We start from the raw sequence: 23,339 nt of genomic DNA on the forward strand, positions 1-23,339 counted from the left end.
ACATCTGCCTCCTTTCTCAGTGGTGACTACTAAGCAGGGATCTGGCAAGCACTGCACTTTACTGTGAGAGTGAGTTTGTTGATCCACGTTTTAGCTGAAAGCCTCTTGGACGGCAGCCTGTCATTAATTCCGACATTTGCCATTTGCCAGCCTCGGGCTTTGCCTGTGTCTGAGGAGGCTTCTTAGGAATTCAAGGGGAGAAGTTATATGTGGTGTTGCATTCTCGAGATCTTCAACCTCTGACGTATGTAAAAGCCCTCCATGCTTCTGAGGTGTTTTCATAGCCCACGAAATGAAAGGCGACCCGTGCTGCTGGAGACGCTGGCAGAATACGGAGCAAACTGTGATTTATTCTGCTTTTCAGTTTATAAATCACAGAAACTTCTAACATTGGTTTGTACTTTTATATCACAGATCCTTTTGTTCAGGGGGCTCTCAGAAGGGAAACAGCAAGCCAAACACCGTCATAATAGTATTAGCCGTGGATCCGGTTCTGATGGAGGTCACGGGAGATCAGATGCCGATTTGAATATGGAGTAATACGCCCTTGGAAGGCATGTGAGAATCTTTAGGTTGGTATTGTCTCCCTTAACACAGGCTGGCCTCACACTCACTGTGGGAAGATGCGCCGGCCGCTTCAGAGGGAGAGAGAACAGCCTGGGTGGAGGATGCTGACTTTCCCATTTTCCTCTCACCTCACTGAAAGCTGGCCTTTGCCCCTACTAAACCTTAGTCTGTCTTTGGCAAGTGTTACCTGTCCCCTCCCGTGACCTCAGTTGCTCCCATCCACAGCATCCCCTGCTACCATCTTCCGACCTCCCTCTCCCCGTTTGGAAGTGCTGGATTTGAGCCAGGGGCTGCGCCTCCTGCTCTCGATTTGCTGACTAGGGTTTCTCAGAGCTCTGTTTCTGGTTTTCTTGTCCTCTTGCCCTGGTCCACCTTAAGCTGCTTCTGGGTTCTGCTTCCCACATATTGACTGCCAGGCTGGACTTCTTCCCTGACCTCTAGACAACACTCCCTCATAGGGAGTGGTCAGTTCACCTGACTGCTGTTTCATTAGCACTGTAAACACTCCCCCTCCATTAAAACAAACAAACAAACAAACAAACCCCTTTCCTTCCTTACTCTCATAGGGTCTTATTAAATTTGTCCATTTTATATTTAAATTAAAAATCATGTAGATGCTGCTCTTTGTTGCTATACATTTTTATCAAATATTTTACCAAAAAAGTGCAACATTTTGTGAATGAGAAACTGCCTTTAGCACATTCAAAGGGCTGTTTAGTATCAACTCTACAGACATTTTGAGTGTTCCAAAATGTGTTAAAGTTTAAATGACTTTATGTACTGGGGAGTGTGGGCAAGAAAAAGGTAGGATATTAACACGTCCTCCAGTGGATCTGACAGGGCTGTGAGGTGACCTGGCTTCTCGCACTTTCTGCTCCCTCCAGCCAGAGCCCCACTTTCTCCCTGCTCTGGACCACAGCTGCCACCACATTGGAAGAGCATCAGGACCCTGAGTCTACCAGACATTGCTACGGTTTCCTCCCTCCCTCCTCTGTGTGGCTTGGCCACATATCAGGCCCCAGCGCCCTTTTACTCTGTCTCTCTTTGTCCCTCTGTGTCTCAAGTCTCTCTCTGTGTCTGTGTCAGCGTCCATCTTTTATGTCTGTCTGTCCGCCCCCCTTTATATTCCCACTGTTAATATCCACATTACGCTTCCTGACAGGTTCTGCTTCTCTTGCTAGGTTCTTAGCTTTTTGAGGGAAGGGTTGGCGTTAATTCCTCATCATGTCCTGGTCTCCATAAGAGTGTCTGACTCCTGACAGACTATCCACAGTTGTTTCTGACTGTGTGGACAGCAAGGACCCTGTGTCATGGTTACATTATCATTTACTTTTCTATAATAGGAAAGAAAAGGGCCGGAGGGAGGAAGAGGTTGCATAACTGCTGATAGTTTTAGAAAAATCATCCAATATTTGGGAATAGAGAGAGAAACTGGCTGTGTGACGTTCAGAACTGTCACAGCAGTGGTAGAGGTGACCAGTGCCCATCCCACTAGCTGCCTGCCCGTGTACAACTTGAAAGTCAGGAATGCTTATGTTTCTAAACCTCTCTAAATGGTTAGATTCTAAATAGTTATGTAAGTACTTACATAATATTTTCAATTTTTACTTTTTGGCTTGCAAAGCTTAAAATATTTACTATCTGGCTCCTGTAGAAAAACTTTGCTGTTGCGTGGAAGCCAGTCAGTTGTTTGACTCGCTACTGGCTACAAGACTCTGACTTAGGCATTTTACAGCTCTGTAAAGTTCAAAGTTCAAGAGACAGAGAACCATCAAGCTACAGCGTTTGCGCTTTCTGGCTTAGAGTTACGCTCCTATTTTCATGTTGTCTTTTGTTCTGTTTCTATATCGTTTTTCCACAGGCTGTGTCGGCCTAATGATTGCTTAGAGGTTAAATGAAACTTTAAAGCACACACTCCCTACCTGTTCACATGGCAATTATGGATTTTATGTTTCGAGGAAGAGACTCTCCGTGCAGGTGGGAGAGGCAGGGGGCATAGGTCAGATGGTTTTGGAAGCCGGAAGGACCTCCGCAGGGTGGGAAAGCATGCCTGTGTATAGTGCTGGCTTACGACTATACACAGACATGTGTACATGTCGACTTTTCTCAACAAGATGGTGAGGGAAGGGAAAAGGGTAGAGACCCAGCTGTTCACTGTTGCTACAGTGTGTATCACTGCCCTGCTGGGAACAGGTTAGACTCATGGGATACCTTTTGTACTTTCCATGGATAAGCTCTTGATATTCTTTTCTATAGATAAAGCTAAGTTTCTATTTTCAATGTATAATGCTTCCAATGGCTCCCTCCCCCTCTGAATTTCCCCCTTAATTCTCTTTAAGAGTCTTCCCTCAGACAGAGTGTACCAGTCTCGCTGATTCCCACTGAATGCTCAGACAATCAAGACTAGAAGCAGAGGGGTGTCCTTTATTTACCAAAAATGACCTGGAATTTCAAGGGTCTTTACTCATGAGCACCGGCAGGCCTCTCTCACTTCATGTACTTGGACTGACACTCGCATATGTCAGCCCTGGCTTTGGATACCTGAACAGACCACACCAGCAGCTCAGCCAGGTGAATGGGAATTCAAGTCCCATTTACAGTTGTCTTCATCCAGGGTCCAGGGACCCAAGAAGCGGCACCATCTGCTAGGTAGCAGCAGTTGGGTCTAAGAGGGGGACAGTGTAATTCGCTTGCCCGTCAGTCAGCAGGAAAGCCTCTACTCAAATACATCAATGGAAAGGAGAAATGTGGCTTAGTCAGTCATTCTATAAAACCAGGGACAAAAGAACTGTCATATGGCTGGATCAAAAGGAAAATGACATAATGTTGTTCCACCTATAGGGTTGCAGATCCCTTTAGCTTCTTTGGTACTTTCTCTAGCTCCTTCATTGGGGGCCATGTGATCCATCCAATAGCCGACTGTGAGCATCCACTTCTATGTTTGCTAGGCCCAGGCATACTCTGACAAGAGACAGCTATATCATGGTCCTTTCAGCATAATCTTGCTAGTGTATGCAATGGTGTCAGCATTTGGAAGCTGATTATGGGATGGATCCCCGGATATGCTAGTGTCTACATGGTCCATCCTTTTATCTCAGCTCCAAACTTTGTCTCTGTAACTCCTTCCAAGGGTGTTTTGTTCCCACTTCTAAGGAGGGGCATAGTGTTCACACTTCAGTCTTCATTTTTCTTGAGTTTCATGTGTTTAGGAAATTGTATCTTATATCTTGGGTATCTTAGGTTTTGGGCTAATATCCACTTATCAGTACCCCGGAGCTCTTGACTCTAGCTGCATATGCATCAAAAGATGGCCTAGTCGGCCATCACTGGAAAGAGAGGCCCATTGGACACGCAAACTTTATATGCCCCAGTACAGGGGAACGCCAGGGCCATAAAAGGGGAGTGGGTGGGTAGGGGAGAGGGGGTGGGTGGCTATGGGGGACTTTTGGTATAGCATTGCAAATGTAAATGAGCGAAATACCTAATAAAAAATGAAAAAAAAAAAAAGGAAAATGACAGAAGAATCTCCTGTAGACTTTCTTTACTGTTGCAAAATGGAGACATTTATTTCTCCCTTAATCAAAATGAGAGGGTCTGGGGATGTAGCAATGCATAGCACCTATGGGACTTCTATTTCCAGCACTACATATAATAATAAAAACAGTTGTTTATTCCCCCAAACAGGAGTTCTGATGATATGAAACTTTACTATAACAGGACAGGACATATTTTTTTTTTTTAAAAAGGAACAATGTTTTAGATTTTATGTGTTCAATATGTTTTATAAGACATAGAAATTTGTAGAACTAAGAAATGAATGCCTTTTATTTTTTATTTTTTCAAGCAACAGTGTTGAGCTTTGAGGTTTGTGGAAATCCATGTCTTTGTTCTATATTGAAATAAGGCTTCACACAGGGCGGCAGGGGTGGGTCACATGTGAATAAGGATGGTGTCTGTGTGTCTGTCAATGTTTTTGTACCTGATTGCTACTTGCTCTTTCCCAATGGCCACCACTTCCGGCGACAGTCTGTACTTCTGTGTCATCTATAGTGCGAGCCTCCACAGCCCTGGCCCTCTGCAGCTCTTGCCAGCTACTCAGTTTTGGCCATCAGCCCACTCATTGGCCAGTTCATCAATGAAGAGAGGTCAGAGGTCTTTGGAGTATGTCTAGTCCTACACTCCCCTGCTCAGGTGGCCGGGTCTCAGTACGCTGAGATTTAAAGAGAATCACAGTCCTCTCCCTCTGGCACTGATCCAAGCCCACAGGAAGTTTCTTGAAGTTTGCTACATAAGAAAATGACCATTAAAAGGTATGTTTGAACTAAAAAGACATATTTTTGATGTCAGTGCAGTTTAAAGATGTCCTTTCTCTACAGTTCCTTTGGCCAGGGACTGTCACACATGGACAGGCCATGCGGGGGTGTAGAGATGCTTATGAGATCAGAGATGATGTTTAAGGCCTGGTGAGCCACTCTAAGGTGTGCTTGCTGGTTCCCTGCGTGCATCTGCCCTTTGTCTGTGGTGAGACTGCCCAGGATCTACAGCTGTGAGCAAGGAAGCTCACTGGCTCAGACCTGGTCCCCTCCCACCCTCCACCCCCCAATCCCTACCCCAGCTCCTCCTGTCTTCTGCAGTATTGTTGATGAGAAGGAAAGTTTTAAGTGTAGTTCAGAGCCAGGGTTTCTCCCTGCACACAAAGCAATTGGAATCTCTTGGATGTGAGTAGTGCACGCACACTTTGATTTACCTAGAAGAAACCACGCTCATTTTCAAAACATTTATAAAGCAGTCTTTATGTTTTTAATCTTCCTGTTTTCAGAGCTTTGGTCTGGAGCACTGCTAATGTTTTAGCAGGCTCACCATAGCTCTTTCCTAAGCAGTTTTTAATATTAATTATTATTTTTTGTTCTTCAATCATTATTTTATTATTTTTTTGTGTGTATTAGAAATAGGTTTTCTATCTCCAGGTATTTAGTAAAGAACAGAGTATGGAAAATTATTCCATCCCAAAGCTCAATGGAACAGTGCAGAGACTTCTGCAAAATCTCTCCCTGTGGACGTTCTGAGTGGTCATTCATTCAGTCAACTCCACAGTTTTCATGCGCGTTTATTGATGGGCCCACTTAGTATGTCTAGTTCTCTGAGGGTTTCTGAGCTGCTCCTACTTAGGGCTAGAGAAAGCTGATAGATCAGTTCCAGGTTTTCCCTCTCTGTCTTTCCCCAGTTGTTCCATCTCTCAAGTTGGGTATGTACCCCACAGCCCACTGGGAAGCCTGGAGGCATGTTTCTTTTAGGTAGCAGAGCATACATTTTGGCTCTAGCGGGAACTGCAGCTGATGTTAGGACCATTTTTAGGTAGCAGAGCATACATTTTGGCTCTAGCGGGAACTGCAGCTGATGTTAGGACCGTCACACCCCTCAGCTGCCTAGAGGAAAGGCTACACACAGCACGCCTGCTTACAGGCTACCACTGAAGACAACCTCAGCTCCAATTACTTCACAAATCCCACACCTTGCTGACTTCTATCACTCTTTGCGGTACCTTGTGGAGGTCATAAATTAATAGTTAAGTTCATGATGACAATGTTGTGATCCTGACTATTAACATTTATTAGGCAACTATAATGTGTCAAATACCACGCTAAAGACTAAAAATTCCCTTTTTATCGATTCTCGTGTTCGTAGCACCACCCCTCCCCACACTGGGATACATGACGCAGTCCTTCATCCCAAACTAGCATCATCTCTATGAGTTTGGCTGTGTCTGTTTGAAAATGATAAGACAGTTGGACTTGTTGGCTGTTGATGGTCCCCCACAGAAGGAAGGACGGGAAGGGTCATGGGAGGACTGTCACCTCAGTGTCAAGCCATCCCTACCAACCAACTGCATGAAGTTCTTCCCTAATTGCATGTGACCTCAGGTAGGGCCTAGAGTAGATAGGTTGGGAAAGACTTGGGAGAGGGCTCCATCTACTTGGCCATAGGGGAGTCATCATGCATTCTGGGCACAGATCTTGCACTGTGGCTACTTTAATGACACTCATGACCCCACCCACAACCTTTACCCATTGCTCTGTAAGTGAGCCTGACAAACTCAATGGTTCGAATGCTGGTGGGTGAGACCCTCAGTTTGGTTTTGGGACCTTAGGAGAAGGAGTTTTAACAACAACATTTCACTATGGAAACTGAGCGCCTAGGATGCACATTCAGGATCGGATGGTCCAGGCTGGGGCTAAGTATCGGCTCTGGCATAGTCACGGCATGGCACTTTTCTAAGGCACTCATCGAGTGGTTACTAATGCTGAAACTCCTGTCCTCAGAGGCATACACCTAGGCTCTCTCCAGCCTGCACATTCCATGGACAGCCTTTATATTAAGTGGGCTTCTAAGGACTACCAGCTGACTGAGGGATGGAGGAAGGCAGTGGTCCGGGCTCCCACTTCTCCCGTGCTCCATAGTTCTCCCGTCTCTTCCCTGTTAGTTTTATCATCTGACTGCAAAGAACAGCCTCAGCCCTGGGTACTTTCTGTGGAGGAAGGCGGTCAGTCTTTCCCTGCCATTTAGGTTGTCTTTGCTTGCTTGGGGAGTGGGGGGCGTCTAAAAGTCTTCCTTGGGCTGGTCCTGTTTGGAGGTAACTATTTCTCTGCTCGGTGCCCAAGGCTGTGCTGTCCTTTTTAATGATGCTGTTTACCAAGGTACTGAGGCAATTTTTGTAGGATTGCTCCAATGCTTGCTCTGTCAAAGATAAATGTTTCCTACTGAGCATTTTTTTTTACTTGTATTTTTGCCCAAGGCCTTTTCCCTCTGTCTTGGTAGTTAGTCCACAGAGAGCCAGAGAGAGCTTTAAAAGATCTCCTTCACTAATTCATAGCCAATTAGGAAAACTTTGGTTTGAATCTGACTGGAAGGTTGCGTTGGCAGTGGGACAGAACCCTTCTGTCTTGCACTCCAGGGGATTAAAAACCTTCCTGCAGTTAGTTAGAAAACAATTTTGTAGTGCATGGTTGAAACAGTCCCCAGTTCAGCCTTGGCCCATGACAGTGGTACACTGCTTTGTTGCTGGAACAAGTGTTTGCTTTGTGTTATAGAGTTTCTGGCTATCTCTTTGTTTTATACACATGGGTGATATGCTGGGGTGTACAATTGAGAACCAACAGTATTTTCTTTGGTGATTTCTTCATGTTTGAATTTTTCTTTTTTTCTTTTCTCTCTTTTCTTTTTTCTTTTTTCCTCCCTCTCCCCCTCCCCCTTCCTCTCCCCCTTCTTCTTCTTTTGCCTCCTCAGGGTTTGGTCTCAGTGTCATCCTGAATTTTGTTAGGAAAAGACTATTCTGATAGTTTACTGCAACCACCGGCTTCTGGAAGATCGCTGCAGCGTCTTTTAGAAAATGCCTTTGAATTTTAGCAGAATGTAAACTAGCTTGGTTTGGGGCCATATTTCAAAAAAAATTTTTTTTTAGCACAACAAAAGTTTAGTCTTGAGAAAACTGAGGTTCTCCGACTGTGTGGTTAGAGGTGCGAGGCGCCCTTACTGTTTGCTTTTCAATGTCGGAAAACTTGAGCCTGCAGTTTGAAGACCCTCCTTCCTTAATCAGGAAGTTTGTCGCTTCTAAAAGGTTGCCTTGTTAAGTCCAATACAATTTCAGTGTTTGACAGTTGAAAACAGAAGAGCTTGAAAGCAGAACAGAAAGAATCAAAAGTTCCCCAACTTTCATGGCCGGCTTTACCTACCTGGTTCAATGTCGAGGGAGTAGCTTTCGATTTCCAGATTGAGCCCTTGAGCTGCGGTGGACCGAAGATCCTCCAAGACCCCGCGCACGGCCTGGGTGAGGTTGTAGGGTACCGCCTTTGCAAACCGCACTTTGCTGTTCACGATCACACTTCCGTTTCTGAAGCTGAGTATTTCCAGTTGCTTAAATCCCGTAAGATTCGATCGTAGATAGGGAACCAGCTGCGAAAGAATAAAATGGTTTATTCCTAGCTTGGCCACTGCTGGACCACTTTATGCTTCCTTTTCATGATGTGTGACCTACATTTCACTTCTTCATTGTTGTTTTTGTGGTTGGATGTTAAACCAGCACACCACAACCTAATGATCTATTTAAAGTAATGATGTTCCTATTTCTACCTTTATGCCTGCATTGAGATAGATGGACAGGGATTTTCTTCACACCTTTTGAGAACAGATGCCAAAACAAAACAAAAAGAAACAAAAAAGTAAACCAATGCTGTCAGCCAAATAATGCCAGGTTACTATTTTTTTTTAAGTGACTACTCTAAATTGAGCCTAGGAGCCAACCAACCTATGTCTTTGTAAATGGTAGTCAATTTGAAATGACCCACTGAGATAAAAAACCACGAGAACCCACTGTGTCTTTCTGTCAGTGCAGTAAATCTTCATGGCATGCAGGAGGGAGGGAAGTGAAAATCACAACATTTGGGTGGGGGTTGCTGATGCTGGTCCCACCTAGCTGGACAGCCTTCACTGAGCAATACAGTAGCTGTGTCGGACCTCATGCTTGCCTGAGCTGAGTGAGAGAGAGTGAGCACAGGTGGCTTCCTGGGGGTTCTTTTTCAAATGTGATTTAATAATCTCAAAAGCGTTCTCAGGGCTTCTCGTGTGTACACACGTGTCTTTTGTGAGCCACAGCCATTTTGAAGGTCAGTTTCCCCGAACTCTTGAAACCTCATTTTCTGACTCTAGAAGTGTTCCTGATTGGCAGCTGTGTGAGTACAGAAGGCAGGAAGGTTCAAGCAGCGAGCTTCCAGACCTACCTCAGTGCCACACACTCTTCCTGTCTCTGCCCCACTAGAATTTTGATTCTGTTCTTGCTTCACGAGGTATGCTGGCTAGTCAAGTGAATTGGGTAAAAGCTAGAATTTCCTGGAATAGGGAATCCTCAATTGAGAAATTACCCCCCATAGGATGGGTCTATGGAGCTGTCTGTGTCATTCATTTCAACTAATGATTGATGTGGCAGGGCCTAGCCCACTGTGGGTTTTACCACCTCTGGGAAGGTGGTCCTAGGTTATACAAGAAAGCAGGCTGAATAAGTCATGAGGAGCAATCCTGTAAGCAACATTCCCTAGTGGCTTCTGCATCAAACTCCTGTCTTAAGTTCCTGCCTTGGAGAGAGATTAGAACCTGCAAGGTGAACTAGTTCCATCCCGAGTTGACTTTGGCAATGGTATTTATTATAACAGAGAAGCAAAGTAGAATGGCATTATCTTGAAAACAGAATGAAACTTTATACCAGGATTGGGAATCTGTTTCTTGTGTTCGGTCTGGATTTGTTCTACTGCTCCGCTGACCTCATTCTTAAGCTAGCTCTGCTTTAGCCTTGGGTAGGAGTTTTTGGTTTTCACCCTGTGTTCCTACAATTAGCAGCCTTGTCTCCCAAATTATTTCCCAGAATGCAATGGATTCATTAGTGAAGATATTTTTTTCCAGTCTTCATGAAACCAAGCCTGGTCATGTGGCCAGCTCCATCACTACAAAGTGTGCAGGGGTTGCTGCTGCTCCTTTGCCATGTGTTGACAATCTGCTCTCCCTGGCTTGTTCTCTTCTCTCATCTCACCAGTGAAAACAGAATGTATCAACCACTCAGCCTTTGTCTTGCAGAGGAGGAAACCTTCTTAGGGTGGCACAGCCACCTGTGGAATGAATGTGGGTCTCCAGGAGGCCATGAGAACACAGGCTTCCCACCTATCAAGAAGAAATAAACTTGACTCTAATGTCACTGTTCTTAATGCCCTTGTTATGGCAGCATGTGACAAACCTTAAGGAAGCCACCGGGGTGAGGCTTACTGTGACACTATTCCCTAAGATGGTCTCAATCCTCACCCCATAGAGTGTGTGTGTGTGTGTGTGTGTGTGTGTGTGCAGAGGAAAGAGTCTTATTTGAAAAAATGTTCAAGCCATATGATATATTAACTTACACAAAACCTATAGATTTTCTGATATTGTCAGGAATTGTGTGTAAGATATGCATTGTGCATTTTATTTAATCAGGCATGATTGTTAAAGCCACCACCGGGTTCAGTCTTTATTACCACACATGTATTTCTTATTATACATGTAGGAACAAAATTAAGATATGAGTTTGGGGATGCCTGCTATCAAAATGCATCCAGTGAACATCTTCTCACTCTTTATGCCAAGGATCAGAGATGCCATATAGCCATTTACAGCAACCTAAAAGAGCCTTTATTTCTGAACTCCCCTCCTCCTTCATGCTGGACAGCTTGGCTCTGTGCGCTTTCTTATGCTACTGTTAGACTCCAAGCTCAGGGCTTCTGACTTGGACTATAGCACTTCTGTATCAAATTTGGAAAAAAAATTAGGGAGAATCAACCCTAATGGGTAGAATTTAAGGGTAAATTTGTCACTGCAGGATTACACACATCCCCTCCCCCTGCGGCCAGACAAGAGGAAGAGGATCCACAGGCAGGCAACAGAATTGGGGTGGATCCCCTCTGCAGTTGGGGTGGAGGGGATGTGCATGCACCAGGGGTAGGTTGTTGGAGGGGCTTTCCCTTCACAGAGGAGAAGGGAAAAGAGGAGAGAGGAAAGACTGTGAAAAGGAGAACTTAGGGGCTGAACCTGCGGTTGGGATGTAAAGTGAATAAAACGAAAGTAAATAAGTGAAAAAAAAAAAAAAAAAAAAAAAAAAAAAAAAAAAAAAGAAAGAGGACAAACTTGTTCCTCTGACTGCCCACCTTAGAATTCATTTCCTTGGTTGGAATCAGATCACCTCCGAGCGCTATAAAAATGCCTTCAGCAACAGTGTGTTTGGCAGCTTCAAATGCTCATCTCCTCCTACCCTGCCTTGCTCAGGATGAGCAACGATCCTAATGTAGCCCTAAAGCGACAGCAAAAGGAACAAGGAGGCCCAGCAAGTGGAGAGAGCCAAGCCATGGCCACTCACCAGGTCTGTGAATCGTTGTTCCAGGGCTTGATACTCCAGAGAACTCTTGTTGAACAGGTCATAGGAGAACGGCATGTTAGCAACACGCAGGCTGAAGAATACCACTAGCTCCTGGCCCTTGGTGGCAATGGTCTCGGAGCTGGTGGTGATGAACCGTACTGTTGGGATGGGTGTGGTCATCTCCAAGAACTGACCCGAGGCAGAATCGTATCCACTCAGTTCTGATATTTCTGACAAGGCTGGCGTGTCAGACACATCCATGCCATCTAGGTCTCGGATTGTGTCATGGCTGCTTGTGATCAGCTCTCTGTCACTGGAGGATGCAGGCCAATGTGACGATTCCAGAGGCAATTGGCGGATGGTAGAATAATCGATAGTGGGGAGAGTGGGCTTGGGGATGAGTGCTGTTGGGCCAGTGGTCATCAAGGGAGGGGGGCTTTGAGCATCTAGAGAGAAGATGCTAGGTGTAAACGAAGGTAGATTTTCTGATCGGGAAATTGAGGCTGATACAGGTGGAGACCAAGAACTGTCTTTGGAGGACATTCCTGATGCCATTTTATGTCCAATTATTTCCACCCAAACGAGAAAACGAAAACACAAAGTTAATCAACCTTAAGGAAAGATACCACATTTACATTGAAAAATTCAATCTTTTTTTTTTTTTGACTCGGCTTAATAGATACCCTTAATAGATACCCTCTTTATTACTAGTAGGCCAACAAAAATACAGGCTAGGGTAGTTAACATAGATGAAAAGGAATTTGTTATTAGATATTTTCTTTATTTACATTTCAAATGCTATCCCAAAAGTTCCCTATACCTTCCCCCTGCCCTGCTCCCCTACCCACCCACTCCCACCCCTTTAGCTCCTTGGGTACTTTCTCTAGCTCCTCCATTGGGGGCCCTGTGTTCCATCTAATAGATGACTGTGAGAATCCACGTCTGTATTTGCCAGGCATTGGCATAGCCTCCCATGAAACAGCTACATCAAGGTCTTTTCAGCAAAGTCTTGCTGACATATGCAATAGTGTCTGCGTTTGGTGGCTGATTATGGGGTGGATCTCCGGGTGGTAGGATTGTAAGCTTGTACAATCACTCTGGAAGTCAGTCTGGCGGTTCCTCAGAAAATTGGACATAGTACTACTGGAAGATCCAACAATACCTCTCCTGGGCATATACCTAGAAGATGTTCCAACTGGTAAGAAGGACACATGCTCTACTATGTTCATAGCAGCCTTATTTATAATAGCCAGAAGCTGAAAATAACCCAGATGCCCCTCAACAGAGGAATGGATACAGAAAATGTGGTACATTTACACAATGGAGTACTACTTAGCTATTAAAAACAATGAATTTATGAAATTCTTGGGCAAATGGATGTATCTGGAGGATATCATCCTGAGTGAGGTAACCCAATCACAAAAGAAGTCACTTGATATGCACTCACTGATAAGTGGATATTAGCCCAGAAACTTAGAATACCCAAGATACAATTTGAAAAACACAAGAAAATCAAGAAGAAGGAAGACCAAAGTGTGGATACTTCATTCCTCCTTAGAATAGGGAACAAAATACCCATGGAAGGAGTTACAGAGACAAAGTTTGGAGCTAAGACGAAAGGATGGACCATCAATCATTTTTAAAAAAGGAGATTGGTACAGAAAGGGCAGGCAGTGCTGTATCCAAACCCAGGGAGACAAAGCATGGGACCCCGGACTCGCTTTATCCAGACCTGAGGTTCTCCATGTATGAGATGAGAAGAGCATCAGCTAATTAGACTTTCTAGAATTACAGTCCAGGTAGACTTAGCACACCTGCAGACCACATTAAAGAGTTACTAAGCACTAGAGTAGACTTGGACTAAACCACAGATGGCACTGGCATAGAGTTAGAGCCACACCCTCACCTGGAATTTCCAGATAACTTTCTCCAGCTTTGGTTCAGAGATTTTTTATTTACTTTCTAATATTGCAAACCTGAATTTTGCAGAACTGAACTTTTTTGGGGGGTTCAACGATCACATTTTGGTAGCCTTATGACGTAAACTTCTACCAATATATATATATATTTTTTTTTTCAGAACTGGCTATTCAGATGGAATATGTTGACTGTTTGCAGACTGGTGCTGAGGATGTAAAGGTATGGGTGATGTATATTTGGACTTTATATTGAACGTGCAACTTGGTAAGTATGTGATAGTATTTCAAGCCTTTTCATCACTTTCACATAGGACTGCCGAAGTCCGTTCCATTTTTGGTACAAAAATAAAAACAGTAAGTATTTATGAACCAAGAAAGTAGCTATATGAACCCTTCAGATAGAGAGATTGATGGATTATTAAGGTAGTCCAAGAAACCTAATTCCGGAGCCACTGATTGCACTTAGGGGACTCAGTGAACAAAGCAGGCAATTTTCTATGATTACTTCCAGTGGCATTTTGGCAAATCCGTGGGAAAGTTCTGCTGAAACCTGCATGCTAAGTATGATGAATGGTCTGTCTGAACGTAGATAGCATCTTTGGACTTGCACTCAAATAATTTACCACAGTGCAATCACCAAAACTGAAACTCCAAGTTCTAAACAGCTCTGAGAGGCAGAATCATATCAGCTTCATTACTTTCTTAAAATAAAACCTTGCTATTGGTTGAGTTATGCTTCCATTTCAGGGGCGGACCCTTGTCGACCCCAGCACAAAGTTCCTAGGTGTGTCTAATCATAATTCGGTCAACTGCCAGAAATAATATTTGCTGACATCTATGCTCTCTGTGCATATAAGCTGAGATTTTTATCCAAATCTTCATTTCCTATGAGCTGAATGCTTCTATACCTCCCAAATTCATGTGGAGAACTCTTATCCCACAATATAATAACATTTGGAGATGAGGCCATAGGGAGATAGGCATGTTGTGAGAGGAGAGCCCTTGTTGGATGGTACTGGTATTAGTGCCCTCATCTGAACAGATATGAGAGACTCTAGAAGGCATCCATGAGCAACCCAGGAGAAGCACCGTCACCAGGAATCCAGTCTGTCAATAGTAGCTTGATTTTGGAATTCTTTTGTTTTAACTTTTAAAAATTATTCTTCTTTCATATATTACAACCTGACCACAGTTTTTCCTCCTCCCTCTCTTCCCAGTCCCTCCCTGAAACCCTATTCACTCCCCTTCCTCTGTTTCTCTTCAAAAAAGGGCAAGCCACCCATGAACATCAACCACACATGGCATATCAAGATGCAGTGAGACCAGGCACATCCCCTTGTAGTAAGACTGGACAGGGCAACCCAGTATGAGGAAAACGGGCCCAAAAGCAGGCAAGGGAGTCAGAGACAGCTCCTGATTGCAGTTAGGAGTCTGTAAGAAGACCAAGCTACCAACTGTAACATATGTGTAGAGAGCCTAGGTCAGCTCCATGCAGGCTCTCCGATAGTTCAGTCTCTGAGTCCCTGTAGACCCAGGTTAGTTGATACTGTGGGCTTTCTTGTAGTGTCCTCCCCACCCCACCTCTTCCTTGGGATTCCCTAAACTCCGCCTAGTGTTTGGTTGAGGGTCTCTGCATCTATTTCCATCAGTTGCTGGGTGAAGCCTCCCTGATGATGATTAGGCTAGGCACCAATCTAGATTTTGGACTTCCTTAGCAGTAGAACTGTAGAAGTACACTTCTATTGCTTAATTCACTCAACACACAATATTTTGACATAGCTTGTGCTAAGCTATCTGCGCAAGGCATGGGAACGAGTACATTGACAGTGTGTCTCAGTGCTAGCCATGATTTTCTGACTTCCTTGTGCATGCATTTGAATCTGTGCTTCCGGGATATGCACTCTGTGCTCCTACAGATGATAGAGGCCGGGAAATGAGAGGTGTGGAGGCCCATGACAGATGTCTTGAGTGTGCTCCTCCGGGGCCAGCATCTCACCACTTGCTCCTTTCTTACTTCAGCTTAAGATAGTCTGTGCTTCATGTCCTTAGTCAGGGACTTTGTACTTTTCTCCTTCTGTGTCATCTTAAGACTGACTTTTCACATCCACAGTGAACCTACCTGAGCTATCTCAGTGGCATAACAAATGGGCATTGGAATGTAGGGCTGCTTGATAAAACATAAAGCACCAATTCAAACACTTGTCGGCTAAAAAAAAATTACTCTTGTGTTTATGGAAAATTCAGTCTTGTCTACAATCTTTTATTTTTCTCTGCCAAATCTAGGAACCTTAGTTGTGCTTTGCATTTTCTCTTAATCTCAAAAAGAAAAGAAAACAATTTAAAAATTCTTCTATTCTTTCTTTTAATAGCTCAAGACTGAATCTTCTGAGGCAATAGTCAGCTCCTCTGGGGGGAAAATATTCAAATCTTGCCATGACTTCTAATGTAAGTAATTATGCCTTTACCTTATTCTTATGTAAATATGAGACATGGCAATGACAGAGGTTATTCTATTATTGAATTTGAAATGCTGAGATAGGAAGTCAAGAGCTACAACCAAGGCCACTTATTTCACTGTGAAATATGAAAAATAAAAGACTCAGACTAAGTTAGAGAGAGAGTGTATGGGTCCTACAAAGGGGTCAAGTGTTTGTGCATGGTGAGGCTCTAGCATAAAGCCCAGCTACAGAGAGAGGGGATGGTTATTTCCATCCCTCTCTAGGAAGGGGGATCTGTTCAAAGTCAAGGTCACAGTTAAAATGGGCCAACTCAAAGCAGATGAGCACGGGACAGCTGATACCCAAAGGGAGAGAGGCCAACAGCTGAAGGTAAGATTGTGGGAGGGTTGGGAGGGTAGGGAGTGGGGAAGTGGGGGAGGGTAGGAGGTGGGTAGTCATACTGGTAGCCAGAAGAAGACAAAGGAAAAGAGAGCAGGCAGAATGAGATCACATCCATCCTGTCGGGCATACGCCTCAAGCATTTGCCCATTTCATGTTGAAATAGTCTAAGGAGATATTCTGTGATATTCTTTACATCTTCAGTTGGCACAGCCAGCACGTTCTTAGTTTTATATGAAACACTACTTTTTAAATTACAACCCCTTTCATTTTATAGAACTAGGAAATGTGTCTCTTATTAATTCATTTTAATGACTGAATAGATATGGAGAGCTTCTTGTTTGTTGGTCCTGCTGCTCAGACACATCAATGAACAAAACAGCTGTCAGTCTCCGTGAGCTTACTGCATAGTGGAGGGAGCCTGATAGACAACCCTCCAAGTAACACACCAGAAGATTCAAAATGGCAGGTGGAGGGTAAGTGCTCTGGAAATAAACCCAGTGGGAGAGGAGGCAAAGGAATCAGTTGCACAGCAAATACAAAGGAGAAGGGTGTAGGAGGAAGAGCATCATGTTCAGGGGACCCCTGGCTTGGGGGCAGTGAGACCCCATTGAATGGTCCAGTACCTGCCAATGGTCATGGTAGCTGAAGAGGGAATTCTCCTAGACAGTCTTTCTTAGGATTGTTCAGTTAAAATAAGGAAGCAATCCAAGGAAGTGGGAGAAATGGTTACTAAAACAAAACAAAACAAAACAAAACAAAACAAAACAAAACAAAACAAACAAGCAAAGAAAACCACCAGGGACAGCTTTTGGAAAGTGGAGAGGGTACATCTAAGGAGACTCAGGACTGAATGTGGGCAGTGGCTCGCAGATGTTCACTGCTGAGCCTGCCTGCTTTTCTGAATTCTAACTGAAAAAAGTGTAATTTTTTTTTCCTTTTCTCCCTTTCTGTCTGTTCTTTGGAAACAGGCTAAAATTCTAAGCATGATCACGCCGACACTCTAAAAATTATTACTCTGAAGAAAACTCTCCTTCAGCTGCCTGCTACCCCATGGTTTCTCTTCTAATCACCAATAAAATGAACCACAAGCTTAAAAAGAAAAAAAAAAGGATTAGTTTTCTCTAGTACTACAGGAAGCACAGATGTCATTAAGTCCTATGACAGTGTGACGACTTTTTACAAAATAATTTTACACCTTCTTTCGTGGATAACTGGCAAGTGAAAAAAATGTCTGCCTTTCCCTCTTATTTATAATGGCAAACATCGCTGGAGAATGTATTCCAAGGCACAAGAGGGAAACCTGGGGCAGAGGGATCAGAGAACTCGCTGGGGGAAAGACCTGGGAAAGTCTGAAGAAGTTCCGGTGAGAGCACTGCACAAGGCCGAGAGAGTAGTGTTTCCTCAGAAGGGAAAGAGTCTCTGAAACTTGAAACTGAGGTTTCAAGGCATCACCAGGTGTCTACTGATGCTACACTGGAAATTGTAGTGAGATACTCAGGGGAACTAGCAGTAAATACATAGAAGGCTAACCTGAGGAGACCATGCTTCAAAGTCATGGAAATCAGGAAGTAAAGAGCAAACAGTACACTCGTGGATATAATCTGAATGCTAACGATGGATTTAATGATAGTTGTATTATTTACCGAAAGGTTGCTAGGGGAGGCGGAAGGGATCACACTGAAAGAAACTGAAACCATTATCTCCACTAATAGAAAGTCAACAAATGTTAAATAATTTCTTTTTAAAAATGCGAGGAAGAGTGAGTGCCAAGAAGATAGCTTGAGTTCAAAGGCAACATTTTAAGGTAAGGGACCTCACAGAAAGTAGGCGTGAGATATCACACGTCCCTATGGCTTAACTTCAGAGATCGCTCTTTTGGTGTGGAGGTGGATGGAGATTTCAAATGCGGTTCTAGAAACGAACAGAGGAGTGGTATCAGGGAGAGCCACGGATCAAGAACCCCCATCGGTCTGCTTCTTCAGGACAGTGACACAAGACTGGTGGGCTGTCAGAACGAATTTTTCTCAAAACGCTGGAAAATTGTCTAGTAACGCTTAGCAATCACAGGGCTGCTTAATTACGAAAACCTGGCCGGATCTCAGCGCTCCCAGTGAACCGCGAGGCAGTTTTTACTTTTTCTGTTTCCCTGGGCTCTGAGGCTCAGCGGTAGCCTGGGAAACAGCAGCTCCGATCCTCAGTACCAGGACTTAGCAAGCAGAATGGACATACTGAAGAAAAAAGAGTAATTATTTGTTTTGACCTGTCTTTTGACTCCCTGGAAGCCAGACTCAAAAGGCCTGCCTTTCTGCCTGCTAAGCAGGACTCTCCTGAGGCTGAAGTGGCTGCCTGCGGGGTGCCTGTTGAAACCACAAGGCACAAATACTAATTGCCTCTGTGTGAAGCTGTGGCAGCTGCGGGGCACAACAGCTCCTAGCCAAAACCATCGGGAGGAAAAGGCAGAGGAAGAGTTGCTCTGTGGAACAGCTCTGTCCCCGCGGAGAAGAAGTTGGCTCACAGGTTTAGCGTGTCTACTCTGAGAGGACAGAATTCCACATAGGCTTCAAGGTCAAGCTTCTTGAACGCAGAAACTCCAGCAACTAATTTTTTTTCCATTTATGCATTTTTTTTCATTTAAACAATCTACATAAATGGAAAAATTCCGTGTGGTGATAACATTTTTCTGAAAAGTATCTTTTGACCCCAAAGGAAGAGTATTCTTGCCTGACCTCACAGCTAAGCTAATAATATGCGTGAGGTTAACCCGCAGTCCTGTGTACTTAGCTTGTATAAGTTTAACGTGCCTTTAAGAGAACAATGTAACTAACTTTATTGCTTCTTGGATTTCTCATGCAATCAGAGTTTGCAACTTCAGCTAAGTATATAATTGTTACATACATATGTTGCATACTTTTTCATGTGCTCCCTCACTCAACAGAATAGTGTTTGTATGTGTTGTGGTTGAAAACAACATATGGGCACAGGCTTATGGTGTGTGTGTGTGTGTGTGTGTGTGTGTGTGTGTGTGTAGTTTTGAGTCCTATTCTAGGTTCAGTAAAGTAACTCCTTCCCTTGAAAAACCCCGTTAAAGATCTCTAAAAATGATCTTCAAACCTTTACTGTATCACACTTTCTGTGCTGTTCAAAGAACACAGAACAAAGCCTGTTGTTACAGGTGGGCACACTCACAGCCCCAACACAGGCAGCAAGGACATCACACATGTGTGACGGACTGCAGATAATCTAGTAGCCACAGACAACCGTTAGATAGAAGACACAGGGAGAGGCAGAGAATTCGAATTTGAGCTTGGTCTTGGCCAAAGTAATACAGCAGGCAGCTCCTGTCTTCAATACTGAACAGGGCAGAGACGCACCTTGCCTCTTCTGAGGTTTCTTTAAGGCTTCAATTAGCTCAGTTTTCAGTATTTGAAATGTGGGAGTTGGGTTTTCTCACTCACCGTACTTCAGGAGAGTCATCTCAGTTGTTATCACTAATTTGTTCCTTCATACATGGTTTGGGCAAACCATGAATGGTTTCAGCCTGCACCCACTGAAGGAGTTGTGGCGTTTGAACTGAAGGCAGACCTTCTATTTTAGCCTCCCGGCTTGCCTCAGTTTAAATGTTCAATGTCCTATCTGTGGATTGGGCACGACGTGGAATGATACCTAGCATTTAACATTTCTGAGTAGGGGCATTTTACTTCATATTTGAATTCCTCCATTATTTGAATTTCCTCCAAATCAGTTCTGTGTACCACCACTTGTTTTGAACATAGTCGCGGTTTAAGAAGTTTTTAGTTATTCAACCTGTGAAGATTTTCTCGTATGTATCATCGAGCTCTTTGTTAGGGTCAGCACCTCCACGTTCACTGAAGCCAAGCTATGGAAGTAGCCTCAATGCCCATCAAAAGTCACACTGATAAATAAAGTGTGCTATGTGCACACTTAAAAAAGTTCTGTTTTAAACTTTAAGACGGAAAATTTGCTACTGTGGTTACAGATGTGAACCCAAGGACAGCGGGTTCCGTGAAGCAAGCCAGGAACACGAAGAGACACCTCACAATCTCACTTATATGTAGAATCTTATGGCGTCAAAGCCGTGCAATGACAGAGAGGGAAGGTGTTATGTAGGGTTTGGGAACTGTGACATGACAGTCATTTGTCAAAGGACACAACGTTTCAGTTAGGGAAGAGGGAAATTCAGATCCAACCATGGCGACTATAGTTAAGATTACATTTTGATATTTACCGAAAGGGTTCATTTTAAGTGTTTCAATGACACAATGGTAATGCATATATTAATTATTTCAACCGAACTGTTCATATGTGTGTGTATGAATATACTTAGATGTCATACTATACATGTTAGATGTATGCAGTCCTATTTGTCAATAAAACTTCTGAGCTGAGCGTTCCCCATGTTTACCACAGAATGGATATATCCTAGAATCAACTTAATAAGCTCGGGCTTTTATTCCTAAATCCTGGGGCACCTCATCCATACTTCCCTACCATGTTAGTCCCATGTCTGTAGCTGAAGGCCTGGGTGGAGGGTGCGGTGGGAGGAAATATCTATTTGACTCCTGCTATGCTGTAAATGTTCTACAAATGACTTTGGATTGCTGTTTTCACTTGTCCTCAGACATCTTATAAACTCCAAACTGATCATATTCTCTGTACTTCTTGATGATATGAATTACTGAGTACTTGAAGTATCCGTCTAGTTATGTGTTTCTCCAAGTGATCACATTTGCAGTTAGAAGATCCAGCCCCAAAGCTGCAAGGACCAGGACCCCTGACCAGTGTTGATCAGGAGAATGAGATATGCACATACGCTTTCTTTCCTTCCTTTAAAAAAACCACGCTGAATTCTCTCTTCTAAGCCATCAACCAAAAGTTAGCATTTACACATCCCTCTCACTAAATAGAAAGGCTGGCACTTTGGGATATTGTTAAAAACCACTGCGGCTGAGTCCAGAGCCACAGAATACCTTCTTCTCTATCTTCATTCTGACAACCGTGAACTCTACTTATTTTCAGTTTAGAATCAGCCCCCCCCCCCCCCGTAAGGAAACTGTGCATTTGGCAAAAGAGCCAACCTATGTTTTTCCTTGATTTGTTGGTGAACTGCTAATACTTTGTTTCTTCTTTGAAGAAATGAATATTGAGGGACAAATGAAGACATTGTACCATAGAATTGATGATCTTCAGTGAAGTCATTTTAAAGAATACAGTCATGGTTCAATTTTCTTTTTTAGTTCTAATTTTCTTTCTTTTAAGAAATATTTATGTATTTATTTTAATTTTCTACGCATATGACTGTTTGTCTGCATGGATGTTTTTGAGCCACCTACATGCCTGGTGCCCAAGGAAGTTAGGAGAAGGGTGTTGAATTCCATGAGACAGCAGTTATCGATGTTTGTGAACCACCATGTGGGGACTGGGAATCAAATTCAAGTCCTTGTCAAGAACAGCAAATGCTCTTAACCACAGAACCATTTCTTCAGTCCCCTCTGGCTCTAATTTCCAAAGTGAAATGATCATATATTTTTGTCTTTATTGATAAGTCCATATGCACCTAAGAACACAATAAAGATTAATAGTAAACAAAATTTGAATTTAGTATCATGAAGAACATGCAAATACAATTTGGTAGTAGTCAGCTTCCAAGATGGCTACTGGCAGTCCTTTTCCAAGTGGTCCATGCCCCATACGTCCTTCCATATTTCATAGGAACAATTTCTAAAAAATCCTATGAGATGACATATGGTTCTGAGACTCAGGCATTGCAATAGATTAAATTTATCCTTGATGTAAACTAATAACCAACAGAAACAACTCCTGAGAGGAATTGTTTGTTTTGTCTTGTGGTTTCTGAGAGGTCAGTCTGTGTCACTTGGCTGCATATCTCTGAGCCAGTTGTTAAGTAGAATGCCATGGTGGCAAGAGTGTGTAACTGTGAGGGAGACAGCAGAGAACAGGGCAATGCCAGAACCCTGCTTGCTCCCCCGTGTTCCTTTGTACTCCAGTTGGGTCTCTAGCCCAAGCACTGATGCTTCCCGTTGAAGGTGGCCCTTCTCCTGTCAGTTAATCCTTTCTGAACTGCCCTCACAGATTACCAGAGATGTGCCTCTCTGCTTGGTGAGTCAAAAGCAAGTTAAGGAAAAAATTAATTACCAGGACTGGCGAGATGGCTCAGGGGTTAAGAGCACTGACTGCTCTTCCAGAGGTCCTGAGTTCGAGTCCCAGAAACCATCTGTAATGGGATCCAATGCCGTCTTCTGGTGTGCCTGAAGACAGCTACAGTGTATGCACATAAATAAAATTAATTTATTAACTAATTACTATAGGTGTAGAAGGTATCATTCTTCCATCTCTCCCTCCTGGATCGATTGTTCTGGATAAAGAGAGTTGCCATGACATGGGAACACCAAGCTGCCTGGTGGGAGGCCGTGTGACTGACTGCACCTCAGGAAGTGATTCCAGCAGTGACGTCATCAGTCCAGCAGTGATATCACCAGTGCACAGATATTAAGTCGTAAAAGATGTGTTGACATCAAACCTATGGGAGGCTCCTAGATTTCCATAGTGCCAGGAAGAGAGAATTTGATTCCTCTGCCGCCTTAAGCTGTAAAAATTCAGAAGAATTTTATATGCAGCAGGGAGACCACTCCACACAGATGTCATTAAAGCCAATGTGACAGTACTTTGTCTTGCCAGATTTCATCTCTGGCTTTTATTAAAGTAAGGAAAGAATTTGGATACAGGTTTAGAATAGTTACTTTGAAACATGCTTACACGATAGGAGTGGGTTAGAATTTACATACAATATGTTAAAATGGACAGTCCCAGCATTCTGATATCCAGTGGGGATATTATTTATCAGTTTCCTGTTTGCAGGGATGTGTTTGGAACAGGATATATGTTTACATTTATTGCTTCTGCAGGAAGGAGTATTATTCCCAGCATGGGGCATCAATCTAATCTGCATTCCAGAATTTTCCATTCCAATTAATCAGTATTTTTAATCAAAATATTTTGCAATATTTTATTTACTATAGTGAAATGAGCATAAACAAGAATATGACC

The 23,339-nt window shown here is 43.4% G+C and overlaps 1 protein-coding gene across 2 annotated transcripts in view; it reads right to left on the reverse strand.

The window, feature by feature from the left end:
- Impg1 (interphotoreceptor matrix proteoglycan 1) overlaps positions 1-23,339 on the reverse strand; it is a 152,882-nt gene that overhangs the window by 20,794 nt on the left and 108,749 nt on the right. For both annotated transcript variants that reach the window (XM_006511328.4, NM_022016.3), the window contains 2 exons: positions 11,495-12,039; positions 8,298-8,517 (listed from right to left, as the gene is read on the reverse strand). In XM_006511328.4, the coding sequence (XP_006511391.1) occupies positions 8,298-8,517; positions 11,495-12,039 (765 nt within the window). The remainder of the gene's footprint in view (positions 1-8,297; positions 8,518-11,494; positions 12,040-23,339) is intronic.

The sequence above is a fragment of the Mus musculus genome, chromosome 9 (genome assembly GCF_000001635.26).
Source record: "Mus musculus strain C57BL/6J chromosome 9, GRCm38.p6 C57BL/6J".
Classification (NCBI taxonomy): domain Eukaryota; kingdom Metazoa; phylum Chordata; class Mammalia; order Rodentia; family Muridae; genus Mus; species Mus musculus.